This window comes from Puma concolor, chromosome C2 (genome assembly GCF_028749965.1).
Source record: "Puma concolor isolate L17-30 chromosome C2, mPumCon1.1.hap2, whole genome shotgun sequence".
Lineage (NCBI taxonomy): Eukaryota > Metazoa > Chordata > Mammalia > Carnivora > Felidae > Puma > Puma concolor.
Window position 1 is genome coordinate 100,831,565 of NC_141675.1, and position 15,715 is coordinate 100,847,279.

Below are 15,715 nucleotides of genomic sequence, written 5' to 3' on the forward strand. Positions count from 1 at the left end.
TGTAGCCAAGCACCCTGAGCCAAACGAGTATCTGTCTCTAGGAAAGCCAAGCAGCCAGATGCAGAAATCTGAGAATTTTCCCTTTCCAAAGTACAATGTGAGTACAGACAGGAAGGGAAACTATCCTTCCTGGCAAGGAAGGGGTTAAGTCCTCAGCCATCCTATTCTAAAGTGATTTATGATGATGGGTAGTGTTTCAAAACTCTCCCCCACCCCAAAGAGCAGCCCTCCCCTTCCCCACCGAGAGTCCACTCTCAACGTGCTGAAGTGAGAAGGAGGTGGTGTTTTGCTGATCTGTTAAATTCTTAGTGAAGTTTCCTTGATTTCCAGCGGCTGCTGTTGTTTGAGTTTGGTTTGGATCAAAACTGAGGTTGTCCTGGCATTTCTGGGACCGAGTCCAGGCAAGAGGAAGAAGAAAAGGAGAAGGAAAAGAGGAGGAAAAAAAAAAAAGGTGGGGAGAAATAAAGGGAGGAGAGAAGCGCAGGAAAAGAAAAAAAAAGTCTTTTTCAACATCACATTCCTGTGTTTTCCCTCAGCCTGGAAAACATATTAATCCCAGTGCTTTTACGCTTGGAAACAAAGGGACTAAGCCAGACTGTGGGGGAAAGGGTGATAAGAAGGATCCTGGAACTCTAAAGAGAGAGCAAGATTCAGGACTAGCTGGGACTCCACTTCCAGGGGCGCCCTGTGTTGTCGGCACAGGGGACTGGCACACACAGACACACAAGACCGAGCAGAAACTACAGACAAATGGAGAAGCAAAGACTTACAAGGACAGCTCCTTTCACCTCATCCTACTTGTCAAGAAGGTGAAAAGACAGCCAGAGGAAAGAAGAAAGCAGCTCAGCCCTCAGGTCAGGACAGGCTGTGGGTCGGTGGCGCCTTTGGGAGCTGGAGTTGCAGCACACCCCCCTTTGTACCGCTCAGCCTGCAAAGGAGAAAGAGGCTTGGGAGGAAAAGTATTTCATCTAGAAAACTGTCCTGGGACCACACTTCAGATTGCCTTTTAAACCCTCTGCATTCCATCTCCATGAGCCACCATGTAAGTGTGTAATCTTTTCTGTCTTTGGTGTGTTTGTTTGTTTCTTTGTTGCTTATTTGAAGAAATGAAATAGGAATGTTGTCATCATTAACGTGCTCAGTGTGCCTTTTCTCTGGAGCATCAGAGAGCCCGTGGAAACGGTGCACGCAGGCTGAATGGGGGAACTGAGCTGGGTTTCCTGCTTAATGGAACTGTCTCTGTTAAGCACTAACAAATTGCAGGGGTTTAAAAGCAACAGGATCTCATCCTATTTTCCATTCCCTGACCTCCTTCCTTCTTCTCTCACCATCCCTTCCCCCACCCCTTGGCCAAGATAGAGAAAGAGAAAAAATGCCCAGTTCTGTTTGCAATTAAATGATTTTCTTTTCTTTCTTTCTTTCTTTCTTTTTTTTCACTCCCCCTCCCCCCTCTCTGTCTTTTGACCCCGCTGCCTTTCAAAGTGGATTGCACAATGACATGGAGAATGGGACTCAGTGTTACCATGCTGCTGGCAATGTGGCTGGTGTGCGGATCAGAACCCCACCTCCATGCCATGCATAGAGGGAGCCACGGAGGGCGGAAGGTGCCCCTGGTCTCCCCCGTCCACAGAAGGCCAGCTCGGCTTCTGAGGCACACAGGGAAGGCTCAGGGACTTGAGAGAACCACTGTGGAAGAACCAAAGCTTCCGCCTCTCCAAAGAAGGAGGAGTGTGCCCGTGTTGAGGGTGGCCCCCGCAACAGCCCCGCCAGCCAGGCCGCGCGGCAGTGGAGCCCCGGCGAGACCGAAGCAGAGACCAGGAGCCCCGAGCTCTCCGCGTGACATGATCCGAGATGAGGGGTCCTCAGCCCGTTCCAGAGTGTTGCGCTTCCCCTCTGGGTCCAGCTCTCCCAACATCCTCGCCAGCTTCGCAGGGAAGAACAGGGTGTGGGTCATCTCGGCGCCGCACGCCTCGGAAGGCTACTACCGCCTGATGATGAGCCTCCTGAAGGACGATGTGTACTGCGAGCTGGCCGAGAGGCACATCCAGCAGATCGTGCTGTTCCACCAGGCCGGCGAGGAAGGAGGCAAGGTGCGCAGGATCACCAGCGAGGGCCGCGTCCTGGAGCAGCCCCTGGACCCCAACCTCGTCCCAAAGCTCATGAGCTTCTTGAAGCTGGAGAAGGGCAAGTTCGGCATGGTGCTGTTGAAGAAGACGCTGCAGGTGGAGGAGCGCTACCCGTATCCGGTCAGGCTGGAGGCCCTGTATGAGATCATCGACCAGGGCCCCATCCGCCGGATAGAGAAAATCAGGCAGAAGGGTTTTGTCCAAAAATGTAAGGCGTCTGGGGTAGAGGGCCAGGTGGTGGAGGAGGGGAACCATGGTGGAGGAGCCGGAAGGCCAGGCCTGAGCGGTGAGAAGAGAAAAGAAGACCAGAGGCGAGCACAAGTCCCGCCGACCAGAGAGACTCGGGGGAAGGTGCTCAGGAAGCCGGCCACCGCCACGGCCGCTGCTCCCCCCGCTCCTCCAACCCGAAGGGCCGCCACCACCCTGTCTCCTGCTGCAGTGCCAACAGTGACCCGGGCCACCTCTCGGGTGGTCACCGCGGCTGCAAGACCGACAACCACCACGGCCTTTCCCACCACCCAGAGGCCCTGGACCCCCAGGGCGCACCCCTCCTCGGACGCCCACCGGCCCCCAGCAACTGCTGAGGTGGCCACGGCCAGGGAGCCCGGGGCCTCGGAGAATCTCTACCCCCAGCCCAGGAAGGAGCAGCACAGGGAGAGGCTGCAGGCCACCAGGAGGCCCAGCAAGGCCACCAGCTTGGAGAGCTTCACGGCTGCCCCTCCCACCACCGCCTCGGAGCACAGCACGCGGGCGGGCGCGGGCCGTCTCCGGGACAACCGCACCGACCGGCGGGAGCACGGCCACCGGGACGCAAACGTGGTGCCAGGTCCTCACAAGCCAGCGAAGGGGAAGCCTCCCAAAAAGAAAGTCCAGGACAAAATCCTTAGCAATGAGTACGAGAGTAAATACGACCTCAGCAGGCCAACTGCCTCTCAGCTGGAGGACGAGTTGCGGGTGGGGAATATTCCCCCCCAGAAAGCAAAGGAATCCAAAAAGCACGAAAAGCTGGAGAAACCTGAGAAGGAGAAGAAAAAAAAGGTGAAAAACGAGAAAACAGACAAGTTCCTCAAGAGTGAAAAGCAAGTGAAGAAGGATAAGGCTGAGAAAAAGAGCCGGCAAGAGAAAGAGAAGAACAAGAAGAAAAAAGCAGGGAAAACAGAGCAGGATGGCTACCTGAAACCCACCACAAAACACTTCGCTCAGAGTCCCAGGAAGTCCGTGACCGATCTGCTGGGGTCCTTTGAAGGCAAACGACGACTTCTTGTAAGTAATCTCCCCAGCAGTGTTCTGTGGGCGAAAGCAGGGCACGTTAATGTTTGCTTTGTTATTTTCCTAAAATCATGTTGCTAGACGGCGGGCTGTGGCTGAACCCAGGCCGTGTGGAGAAGATCAGAAGGTGTGCCAAGAGAGGGTGGCCAGGCCGGTGCTCTGTGAACCTCTGTCCACACAGATTCCTGGCCCTAACGTCCAGACTCAATGGCCAGAGGACCTCAGACCTTGTGCCTGGGGAGGCACCTATGCTCAGCTTCTTCCAAACCTGTCAGTGCCCACCCCCCACCCTTAGCTCTCTCTCAAGGGATAGTTCTGGGTATAGTTCCTAAAATGGCATGCTTTGACTCTGGTGACAACTTAGGAAAAGGACTTATCTCTTCATGAGCTTAGGAACTAGACGCATGTGTGTGGGGAATTGGTAAAGTTTTTCCTTTTCCCCCTAATTAGGTCTGTATCAACACATGGAAGCCTCAAAAAGGAAAGTAAGGCAGCCTGGGTGGGGAGTGAGTGTGACTGGGAGTGGGGGAGGGTCCTTGTTGGTGTGACCCTCACAAATACTTTAAAACCAGCTGAAGTCTTCTCCCCTTAAAGATTGCCTCCCTCGTCACTGCCCAGCTTCCAGTAAGAGGCCAAAAAGGTAGAGTGTGAGGAACTGGGTTGATTGTTCAAATTTCCAATACCCTAGAGACAGATGTCAGTTTCTCCTGAGCCCCTGTCAAATGAATGTGTGTGTGAGTGTGTGTGTGTGTGTGTGTGTGTGTGTGTGTGTGTAAGGAGACAAGCAACTCTTTCTCCTACTTTGTGGGTGTTTCTGAAGCCACTGATGTTGAGCAAGCTGTAGGTCCATCTCAGGAGCTCTCTCTTTTGGCCATTACTTGCCTCCATCCAAAGAATGATAAAAGAATCTAGTCAAACCCAAGGAAGCCTTTGGACAGAAATGAATCCCATCCTAAATGTAAGGGCAGTTGTCATCAGCCGTGTGAGAATGGCTCCTTCCCCTCTCCATGTCTCCTTGCCCCTTCTTTCAGGGCCCTTCCAAGATTTCTACCCCTTCTTAATACTGTCATTTTACTCCAAGCTGTCAAGGAGGAGAAGGTACCATACAATCACTTCAGAGAAAAGGATCAGAAATTAATGTTGGGCAATGTGGGTCAGGGATGAGTTTTTTCAGATACCCAGGTGGGAAGGAGACCTCTCATGCCACCGAGGACAGCATCTTTCCTACCGAAGGCACAAGGTGACTCTGCACCTTGCATTATCCCCACCAAAGGAGACAGGCACTCTTCTCTCAAGGCATCTCTCAAAGGGGCTTTTAGTTTTTCCAGACTAATGATGGATTAATTGGTCATTAATGGATTAAGAATCTGAGCAGCGGGACTCTGGTGTCCATTCATCTTTAGTGGTTTCAAAAAAGCTGAAAGACGCATTTGAGCAGAGTCCCTGGTGGTGTTTATCATGGGCGAGACATGTCCCAAAATTCTCTTAGCTGTTCCACAATAGTGTACCTATGTATTAGAACAAAACGTAAGTTTTCATTGATTGTACAGGTTTGTGTGGTGAGTGTATGTGTGTTGTTATGTGTTTTGTTTTGTTTTTTTTTTTTTGGTATATTTTACTCATTTTTAACTGAGCCTTAAAGTATATAAATTAGCTAGTAGAGGATATGCTGTCTGCTAGAGTACTTTAACAGCTACTTGGTTATTTTCAGAGGACATAAATTTAAATGAGAATATTTTAGTCAGAACCAAAGAATCACTATTTCAGAGAAGAATTACCTGGGACTTAAATGTTTATTAGAGAACCCAAGGGAGTCAACTGCTGTCTTTGGGGCGTGGGCAAGCATTGGTCGTGTGCTCCTCCTGAGTACACAGCACTTAGTCCAGCCTGTGAAAGCACATCACCCAACCCTGGCCATTTAGCCAACAGGGCAGGCGAAGTGTTCCTCGTGGGCAGGGTTCAAGCAGGGGAGAAATAATCCTGGGTAAAATGTCAGGATTGTAATTGTGCACCCGGCTGGCAAATACTGCCATTGCCCCTGGTTTCTGAGTCAAAAGAAAGAGGTTTTCATACTCTATCCCTGATATTAGTCATGCCTTTCATTTCTCCCCCTTTCTCTCTACTCCCTTAGTCAGGGATTTGAAAGTCCAGCTGGCTATTTTCTGCTTTAAACAGTATCCCTGATCATAAATTTCTAGCAAATGAAAATCAAGCGACAGTTTGTGCTGATGTCATGTGAGGCAAAACAGAAACCAGCTGGGATTGCTCACGGCAGTGTTGCTCTTTGGGGCTGGTGAACGAACCAGGTTTGTTATTAGAAAGAAAGTAGCAAGAGGGGGCAGTTCAATCTTGCCATCCCACATGTGCCCAGCTGATGATCCTATCAGAAGTGTGTGTTCTGAAGAGCTAATATCTAAAATAGGAATGGGCGAGAAAAGACAAGATGAAATAAACGTGACAAAATAGCAAAAGATGGAGAGAAAAGAAATTCCATTTCACCAGGCAGAGAGGAGACTTGTGTTTCTGGGCGAAAGGGCTTGTTGGTGCCATTTGTCTTTTTCTACTCATTTTTCCCATTCGACACGCCGATGTTACTCGGGAGGTTCAGTGATTCGATTAATATTCGCTAAGGCTCAGCACGCTCTGAGTTATTAAAGACGGCTGACAACATATACCTCCAACTGGCCTCAACCTAACCCAGTGTGCTCGGACCGAAATAAGGTGTCACTCCCAGAAATCACGCAGGACTTTGAGCTCATCTTTCCAGTTTTTCCGTAACCTGGTGCCCAAGTACAATTTATCATAAAGCCCTAGTGCTTTTACACTTATTTATATCATTCTTTAGATGTGAAAACATCATGTAATCACTCCTTATCCAATTTTTTAGAGAAACGGTGGCTGCAGTGGTATGAGTGAACATCATAGTAGGGACCTTCAAAGGAGCTGCAAGTAAAAACAGGTTTCCTACTCTGAGGCCAGAGGTCAGTCCTTCCAAGCCCCTGCCTGTCAGCCTGTGAACAGAAAAGGGCACATCCTTTGGCAACGTAAGGTGCTTCACCAAAACTGTGTGGTTTAATTTTCACAACAACCCCATGAGAAAGGACTGATTAACTCTACCATACAGCCAAGAAAAGAAGCTCAGAGAGGTTGAGAAGTTTCCCAAGGTGTGCAGCTAATATGTGGCAGAGTCAGAGTTAGAACTCGGGTCTGTTTGATTTTTCTTAAGTTTATTTATTTATTTTGAGAGAGAGAGAAAAAACATGAGTCAGGGAGGGGCAGAGAGAGAGAGGGAGAAAAAAAATCAAGCAGGCTCCGCACTGTCAGCACAGAGCTGGTTGCGGGGCTCAAACCCACCAACTGTGAGATCTTGACCTGAGCCAAAGTTGAATGCTTAACTGACTGAGCCACCCAGGCACCCGGGCCTGTTTGATTTTAAAGCTCACATTCCAGCCTCTCCCTCTGTTCTGCCTTCCTATGGGTGTGAGCTTCTAGTGGGCATAAGCAGTAAAGTGAGGGGGAAACTAAGGATTCATCCTGTTAATCAATACAGATGTTTTAAAATTCACTTTCAACCTTAAATTACTCAGGTAAACAGCCAGGTATATCAATTGTCAACATTTTTTTGCTAAGCAACAATGTAGAGTTTCCGCCTTTAATACCCAGGTAATTCTCTGCACCTTAGCTCTCTGGCTTTCCTGGCCCTCAGTCAGTGGAGAACAATAGACTGAATCCCTGTTAACCTAATCCCTCAGACCGGTTGGTGTCAGTTTGGGATTGACAACGTAAGAACACAGTTAAGCCTTTTATCACGAAAACATTGGAACTATGTGGAGCCAAGCTCTAAAGCCACCACTTTGTGCCCCGAGATGTCCCTACTTGTCAATTAGCAAGAGGCCTCATAATGTGGGACTGCATAGACTCGAGATCAAGTTTAAGTACTCTTTGGAGACTGAATCTCTTCTAATGCAGCTGGGTTCACACTTTTTAGCCTTACCTCAGAAATCTGGGTATTGGGACAACAAGCCACTTATTTGGTTTAATTTTAGAAAGGGATACAAAGCTCTGCTTTACTGAGACGACTAGCTTGAATGTCATTTTTCAGAATCCTGTAAAAATCTCGTGTTTTGATCCTAGCGCAGCACTTAGAAGAAGCTGAGACTTAAAATATCTTCCCTCTGGCATCCTCCCATTCCTGTTTGCTCCCTTTACTTATGCAAACTGGCTTCATGACATTCTGAGGCTCCTCGTGCCAACACACCAGTTGGAAACAGAAATGTAAAAAAGAACACAACACAATTCTCTATTCATGACACATGCCCTGATTTATCACCACCAAACTGGAACGAGGGCAAGTGTCAGACAATAATGTTTACCAAAAAGTTCTAGGATGCTCTTTTTAGGAAGAGGGGACTGGACACGGTTACCATTTTAAATACCGTTGGAAATACTGCCGAACTGAACGGTGAATGGGCTGGAGGTGTCAGTATACAGAGAAAGAGTCGCCAAAATATGTTCACATGATCAGCCTCCTCTGATACAAACTCGAGGAGCAGATTAAATGGGGGTGGGGGGGGGGAGGAGTGTCTTTATCAGCTGGTTTGCAGGCTGCATCTAGACATTCCTCAGCAGGGGACCACTTCCTCTCCTCTGGCTGGAGTAATCTGTGGGACCTGAGAAATGTGGGCCTGCATCTGAAGAGCAATTAAAAGAAGAAAGTGGCCATTGTGGGCCAGTAAAGGCATTAAGAAGGATCTTGCATTTGAAGACTACATGAGATGTGGATAAGGGGGAGGGGAGGGGAGAGCTTTCTGGGTGGAAAGAGTGATAGGGGCCAAGGCAGAGGAAGGAATGAGAGCGAACTCTTCAGAGGCAACATACACGTATGGTGATTGTGTGCACACAGCCTATAAATAGATAGATAGATAGATAGATAGATAGATAGAATTTTTTTCTTGATTTTCACTACTTGATGAGTGGCAGAGTTGTTCTGTTATAAAGATGCAAAAGGTAAGGTTCATAAGGTTTAAGTGGTCTTGTTGAGGCTGCAAGGTAGCCAACGGTTGAACTAGGAGAAAATTCAGGCCCTCCTGCTTTGGCTGCAGACACCCTTTCTCTGTGCCACTCTGCCCAGATTCCTTTCATTTCACCATTGAGAGCAGTCTGGCTGAAGAGTGAAGAGGTCATGTAAGGGAGGAATAAGAGGAAAGGTTAGCAAGAGAGAGCCTGGGGCCAGGTTGCCGAAGGAGGGAGGAAATGAGTCATGCAAAATAAATGTCACCTCACTGGTGGGTCAAGGCATCCCTGGGCATAGGTCCTGAGATGCAAATAAACATCAGGGCTCTTTATCTACCTCTGTTGGATTCCCACTGGGTATCCAATGGCCTCAGGCTGTGGTGTTCAGAGGTACCGAGAAAAACTGCCAGGCAGGGGAGGATGAGGTTCTGTACCAGATTCTATATTGTCTGCAAACCCCAGTTATGCACAAGAAGGACAAAGGGACCAGAAGTAGTTTTGAGGAATCTGGAAATCCTGTCATGGCATGTCATATCATAGACTGTAATGGTTCATGGCAAAATATGTCAAGAATGAAATGTATGGATTTGAAGTTACAGTGGCAGGTAACTATCAGTCATCTAGCACATGGGCACTCCTCTAAATATATTCTAAATATAGAAAAAGGAATCCAAGATCATTACCAGTAGAACTTACCCTTGTTTTTGACGGTTTTGTGTTTTCACGTAAACATTCATTTATTTTAAAATAGTGTGTTTGTGAGCGAAGAATGGCCAGAAAGAAAAACCTAAAACATACCAACTGAAAATAAAACTCCAAGATTTGGGCCACCACCAAAGCTGAAGAAATGCTTTCAAATATCATAAAGCTAATTAAAAACTAACAAACAAAGCAAAAATATCATCACCGTGTATTTTTTATAGCCACTTTAAATCTTTTTTTAAGGCTGAGTATGAATCAAGGAATACATTTGGGGAAATACTATTTTTCCTTTGGGAAATTACATTTCTAAAATAAGCATTTTCTACCCAACCCTGTCTGTCTGAACAGGCATATAAACATGAAATCAAAAATAAACAAAATCATGACTACTTAAAGTAAGTAACAACCTGAGGGGAAAAAAATTTAATCCCAGAAAAATCTTTGTTAATGTTCCACTCAAAAGTGTTATTGAACACATTTTGATATCCACGAGTGATAGAATTTGGCAGACACAGGAAATCTTTAAAAGGGAAAGCCTACAGGCAACAATTAACACATCTGTGACAGAGAAAGATAAATACCAATATCAAGCTGGGAGCAGATTTAGTAACCATTTTCATAAAGTGTGAGGACGAGGTTTAGCAACATGGTGACTTCCTTTCTGAAAAATGCCAAGCTAATTAATAGTCACAAACTTCAGAAATATTTTGTAAGTTTAGATGGGCAAGTAGCAAAGTGGCTGATAAAAGCATAAGAGACTTAAAAACTGAGAACAAACTGAGGGTTGATGGGGGGTGGGAGGGAGGAGAGGGTGGGTGATGGGTATTGAGGAGGGCACCTTTTGGGATGAGCACTGGGTGTTGTATGGAAACCAATTTGACAATAAATTTCATATATCGAAAAAATAAAAGAAAAAGAAAGGAAAGGAAATACCAAAAAAAAAAAAAAAAAAAAAAAAAAGAAAAGTGGCTGATAAATTTGAATGTGGTCAAGTTCGAGAAATGTGTATAGAGGCTGGTCTCTAAGCTAAGTGACCAGTTAGCAAAAGATCAATAGACAGCCTTCACTGCAGACACCAGCCTAGTGAGGTATGGGGGGTCAAAGAGCTCAACAAAGACCTGGTCATCCTCAGAATGAAATTTCACATCAGTGGGCAGGGTGAACACCACCACCCCACTCACTTGTGGAGTGAGGTATACAGTTCTGGTTTCTGCTCATGAAAAATGTGGTAGAATTGGAGAAGGCTCAGGAAAAGGCCACAAAAATAATCAAGGAAGGAGAAAAGCTTTTATATCCACTTAGATAGGAGCATTGAGACATTCTTAGAGCATTCAACAGGAGCCCTAAAAATAAGGATATTCTCTTTTTCTACAAAATTACAACATATGTTGTCCCAGATGGCTCCACTGACTACAGCATCTCTTTCTTTTGCTCTATTTTTCCTCTTTTTTCCCCAGAACTCAGGGGTTCAAAGTGAGCTTGAAAGACACAAGGAGTTAGGTGAAAAATACCAGGTCTGAATTAGAAAGAAGGCTGAAATGAAACAGTAAAAATCCATCCTGTTGGGGGATTCGAATGTCAAAGAAGTCTGCCACAAGCTCTGTATGGGCCCAGTGTGACAAAACATAGGCGAAAAGGCCATCCTAAAAACTTTCTGCAAGTTGCCTACTAAAGATACTGAGTCATTGAATGTTCCGTAGTGCCCCAGGCCTGGTTATGAAGCTCTCTCAACCCTATGGGACATGACACAAAAGAGTAAAAACCACTGAACTTACTAATGTGTGAGCTGCCAATTAGGATTATGAAGACCAAAAGGAAGGAAAGGAGATAGCATTTATTGAACAATCATGACATGTCAAGCATTCATGTAATGCTCGTAACAGCCTTGCAAAATAAGTATTCCTGTGCAGAGTTCACAGATGAGAAAACTAAGGCACATGGAGACTGGTGATAAAGATAACTGGTGGGAATAGAAAACTCTAAGGTGTCTGGAACCATTGAAATAAAGAGGGCCTTTCCGAATGGCCTGTTTTGGCCCTAACTATGCCAAGTGTCCAGGGGAGCGCTTTAGTTGACTTTAGTGCCAGTCACTGCCAGCCCTCTATTCCAAATGTTCCCTTTGGATTTTGCCTCTGTGTACAACCATCACTGTGAATTAATATTTGCTTGCCTCCGCCTGCCTTTAGCTGATCACCGCTCCTAAGGTTGAGAACAACATGTATGTGCAACAGCGAGATGAGTATCTGGAAAGCTTCTGCAAGATGGCCACCAGGAAAATCTCCGTGATCACCATCTTTGGCCCTGTCAACAACAGCACCATGAAAATCGACCACTTCCAGCTAGGTTCTCTTAAACATTTTAATTACATTATTGTTTTTCTCATACGTAAGGTGGGACAAACTTTATGGGAGAGGTCAGTGGGAAATTAAGAGGAAAATTCAGATATTCAGAGGGCTCTTTCCTTGTCGTAACAAAGGTCAGCTTACCTACCTACTTATGTTAACTGTTCCACATGGTTCTGGTGTAGGTTTTTGGCACTTTAAAATGAAAAAATAAATATGCAAGAATTCTATGGTTTGCAGATCAATAAGGTAGAGAAAAATGTGAGAGGTAATACAGTGGTGGGGCAGCCAGAAAAGTATGTAGACAGTTTCTTCTGGATCTGGAGTCTTCTTGCCTGTGACTAATACCATCTGATCTTCCTGCTGCCTTCATGCTGCAGGTGACTCACTCACAGATGGGGACCTGCCAGGCCCTTGGAAGCACTTGACTCTGGCAAGACTGGGGAGGGCTGAGAGACGCTGTTCAGCTAAATGAAAAGTCACTGAAAGTGTGGACTGAACTGCACCCAAGTCCTTTTGGAGAGCAGACGAATTTGGCTGAATGTAGAGTTTTCACAATTTTTCATATTAATGGTGCATGTGAGGCTCGGGAGGTGCACAGCTCAGTGCTGGGCAGCTGTCTAACTTCTTGCAATTCTCATGGGAATGTTGCAAGACTTACTGTGAGTAGTTCAGCCGCAAAGTCAGAAGCCCCAGATCTGACCCACCCAGTTTCTTTTATAATTATTACATCTCTGGGGCTTTATCTTTAAAAAAAAAAAAAAACTTTTACCCTTCATGTATTCTCGACTTCTCAAAGTTTTTATTTTAACTATAATGAAAGTCCTTCATATTTTACCATGTGCATATCCTGCCTATTTTTCATAAAATATATTTCCTCTGAAAGAATATAAAACATATTTTCCCCATTAGTTAACAGTTAGCTTCAATATATATAACACATTAGCTCACAGATTTTTCTGTCATGTGATCTTGATGTAACAGAACACATAGTAGTCATAATTATGTCATGAGAATGTCATTTGGTTTGAATATTGTCTGGCTTCTAAATCATATTTTTAAAATTTTTTTTTCAACGTTTACTTATTTTTGGGACAGAGAGAGACAGAGCATGAACGGGGGAGGGGCAGAGAGAGAGGGAGACACAGAATCGGAAACAGGCTCCAGGCTCTGAGCCATCAGCCCAGAGCCCGACGCGGGGCTCGAACTCACGGAGTGCGAGATCGTGACCTGGCTGAAGTCAGACGCTTAACCGACTGCGCCACCCAGGCGCCCCAAAATCATATTTTTTAAATTGTGGTTAAAACACAACAGAAGACTGAACTTCTTAACTAATTTCTAAGTGCACGGTATAGTGTTTTTAACTAGAGGCACAATATTGTATAGCAGATCTCTAGAATTTATTCAGATATGGAATTTCAGTTATGCCTTCTCTCTTTTTATTAACTCACCTTCCACTGAGATAGCTCCAAAGGAAAATAAATTCCATCCTTTCCAATGTCCCATCATAAATCATTGTGGATTGGTGATTGGTTTGTGGACATTAATCCCTGTGCGGTGTGTGTTTGGGAGAGAAAACAACAACAAGGTCCTTTACCAAAACAACAATACTCATACATACAAACAGAAGATACGACAGAAGGTCTAGAGTCAAACAGACCAGTTCAAACCAACAGTCCCAACTTATTTCTTGTGTGACTTTGGGCAAGTTACTTCCTAAGCCTCAGCCTTGAAAATAATTATATCTCTTTCACAGGCTATGGTGAGGATTTAGTAAGATAATGTGTATAAATATGTGCCATATAATAAGTACTATGGTGTGGTCATCATTACCACCATTTTTTCCGGCAGGCATCTGGAGATCAACGAACTGTCACAGGGACTAGAGCACCTATAATGAAAAGGGACTTGTAATTGCTTTCTGCTAATTACAGAATGTTAACAGTGAACCCTCATGACTGCCCTTCGAGGTCACAAGGTGCATTACTACTCCTGGTAATAAAACCAAAGCCCAAAAGACTAATACTACAAAGCCACATATTTAGTGTTTAACTGAGATTCAACCATTAGCTTCCTGGATTTTTAAATAGTAGCAAGAGCCAGTGAGCTTAATTATAGCCCAGATGTCTAGAAAGGAAGTAGGTATTCAATCTAGTGCAGAAGCTGGTGCTGGCTGGTGATAAAAGGCCTCCTCCACCAGGTGTTTCCAGTGTCAAATGTGTTGCCCACCAACCCTTACACAAAGAAACCTCATTCCTTATTTCAGAGAAGTTTGGAAAAATCATTATATGTTCTACTTCAGTCTCTATGTGGTCCCAACTGTTATAAGCATCTGGTGTTGCCTTGGCAAATTTTTAGCATTAATCCTGCTGTTTTTTAGACATCTGGATTAAATATGAGCTGTAGAGGCACTGAGGGTTTTTTTTCCCCTGCCCTATTGGAAATCAGGTATTGTGCATTGGTGTTTGCCTCTCACTGAATGGCAGTTTGGACTTGATCTGGAGGGGGGGGGGGGGGCTTTTATTTTGTTCCTCATTTAATTCCTGGAAGGCCTTTCTCTCCTCGTGTTATGTCCCAGCTTACCCTTATGGGAAAGGCCGTAGAACTTTCAGCCAAGACTGGGAGCCAGCCATGGGAAAACAGGAATTGGCATGCATCATGGGCTCAGTGAACCAAACTCTAGCCTTGACCAATTTTCAGCTGGAAATCTATCAGATGGCCTTACTTTCCTTAAAAATAAATCAAGTAGTCTCTCCTCTTCCAGACTTTTACTGGGCCTCAAAAACAGAGACCCACATCCAACTACACTGTGGGCTGTACTCACCAGCTGGTCCATCTTGCTAAGTGTATTTGAACTATAAATGATGGACCCACAAATTCCAGGAAATTTACCTTAAGATTTCAGTCGTTAGCCTAATGAAAGTTACTCATGCCTGAGCAAATTGCAATGCAGGATAAGCCCATCTGGTTTTCTCATCCAAGATAATATTATACGTGAGAGTTTAGAAAGACATGGTACATTAAAGCATTCCCAATTGTTAGTGGTATTTAAAATATCAATTGGGTAGAAAAATTTGTATCTATGTCAAGAGGAGGAATTACAGACTAAGTGTGCAGATGGGAAGAAGTTGCTGGCCTAAGACACTTTGTTGCAGAACTGAAAAGAGAAACTGAGGGGAAAGCACAGCAAACATGTTTCTTTCTTAGCAGAATAGAGGGCTGAAAAATATTTGACACTGATAGTCAATCACCGGATTTTAAGGGCGAGAACATACGGACATTTTTATGGGGCAAAGGAAGTTCTTTGATGGCCTCCTTTGAAGGAAGAAGACTCTAAGGGTAATTGATGAGAAAGGAGGTGGGGAAGTTGATGGGCTCATGGATGGAACATGACAACAGGAAAGAAAGTGATTCCATAGTCCCATGAATAAAGAATTCATGGGTGCATTTCTAAAATACCTTTGATAGGTGAAAATGGTAGACTCCATTTCAGCCTAATATTCTCTTTCTGTCTTTGATCCTGTTGAAGAGAATTGTTCTTTATGGACAAGCCCCATAGGCTCCATAACAATGTAGAGTGTCACTTTTCCTCAGGAGCACCTGAAAATTTGACCCTTTGCCCCAACTCCTCCTTTCTTCCGTCAGTAGTGACAGTGCCTGGCAGCTGCCTTCTTCAGACCCTGCCACTTTGTGCAGCGAGGCAAGGCTGGGGGAGTGATCACACTTCCAGACACTGGCTTGGCGTCCCTCTCTGTTTATTCCGTCTTTGATTATCAATCCCGCTGTGTCCTCGAGGCGGGGGAGCCTGCCCCCAGCTTGTCCATCATCCCGTTTCACTGCCCTCTTGCCTTTCAAGTGTGTCAGTGTCAAGATCAACCCCTGATGATCAAAGAGTGAAAAGCACCTGATAAGCCAACCATACAAAACAAGTGCTTGGAGAATGTGGTGGAGGAATTAGCTCTTCCAGTTGCAGTCATTAGAGAAGGTGTAAATGTCAGAAAATTTCGAAAAGTGGGTTGATTCATTGGAGGGGCCTTGAAAATGGAGTAGATTTGTTGACAGATGATGATTCTATCAAAGTACTTTTTGTTTTTATTTATTTTTTTAAAGAGAATTGGATTTTTGGATTCCAAAGTCAAAGCTACACAAAAAGGTATCCACAGACAAATGTTACACCCATTCCTGACCCCTTTACCCTGTTGATCTCTGCCTCATAGGTATTTTTATGATTCCTTATTTATGAATTTAGTGCTTCTTTATGCA

The 15,715-nt window shown here is 45.1% G+C and overlaps 1 protein-coding gene across 1 annotated transcript in view; it reads left to right on the forward strand.

Annotated features, from left to right (window-relative positions):
- The first annotated feature begins 223 nt into the window (after positions 1-223).
- Positions 224-15,715, forward strand: part of CCDC80 (coiled-coil domain containing 80) — a 36,727-nt gene continuing 21,235 nt past the window's right edge. Inside the window, exons 1-3 of the mRNA XM_025913968.2 lie at positions 224-1,042; positions 1,483-3,389; positions 11,297-11,453. Of these exons, the coding sequence (XP_025769753.1) occupies positions 1,494-3,389; positions 11,297-11,453 (2,053 nt within the window). The 5' untranslated portion in view covers positions 224-1,042; positions 1,483-1,493. The remainder of the gene's footprint in view (positions 1,043-1,482; positions 3,390-11,296; positions 11,454-15,715) is intronic.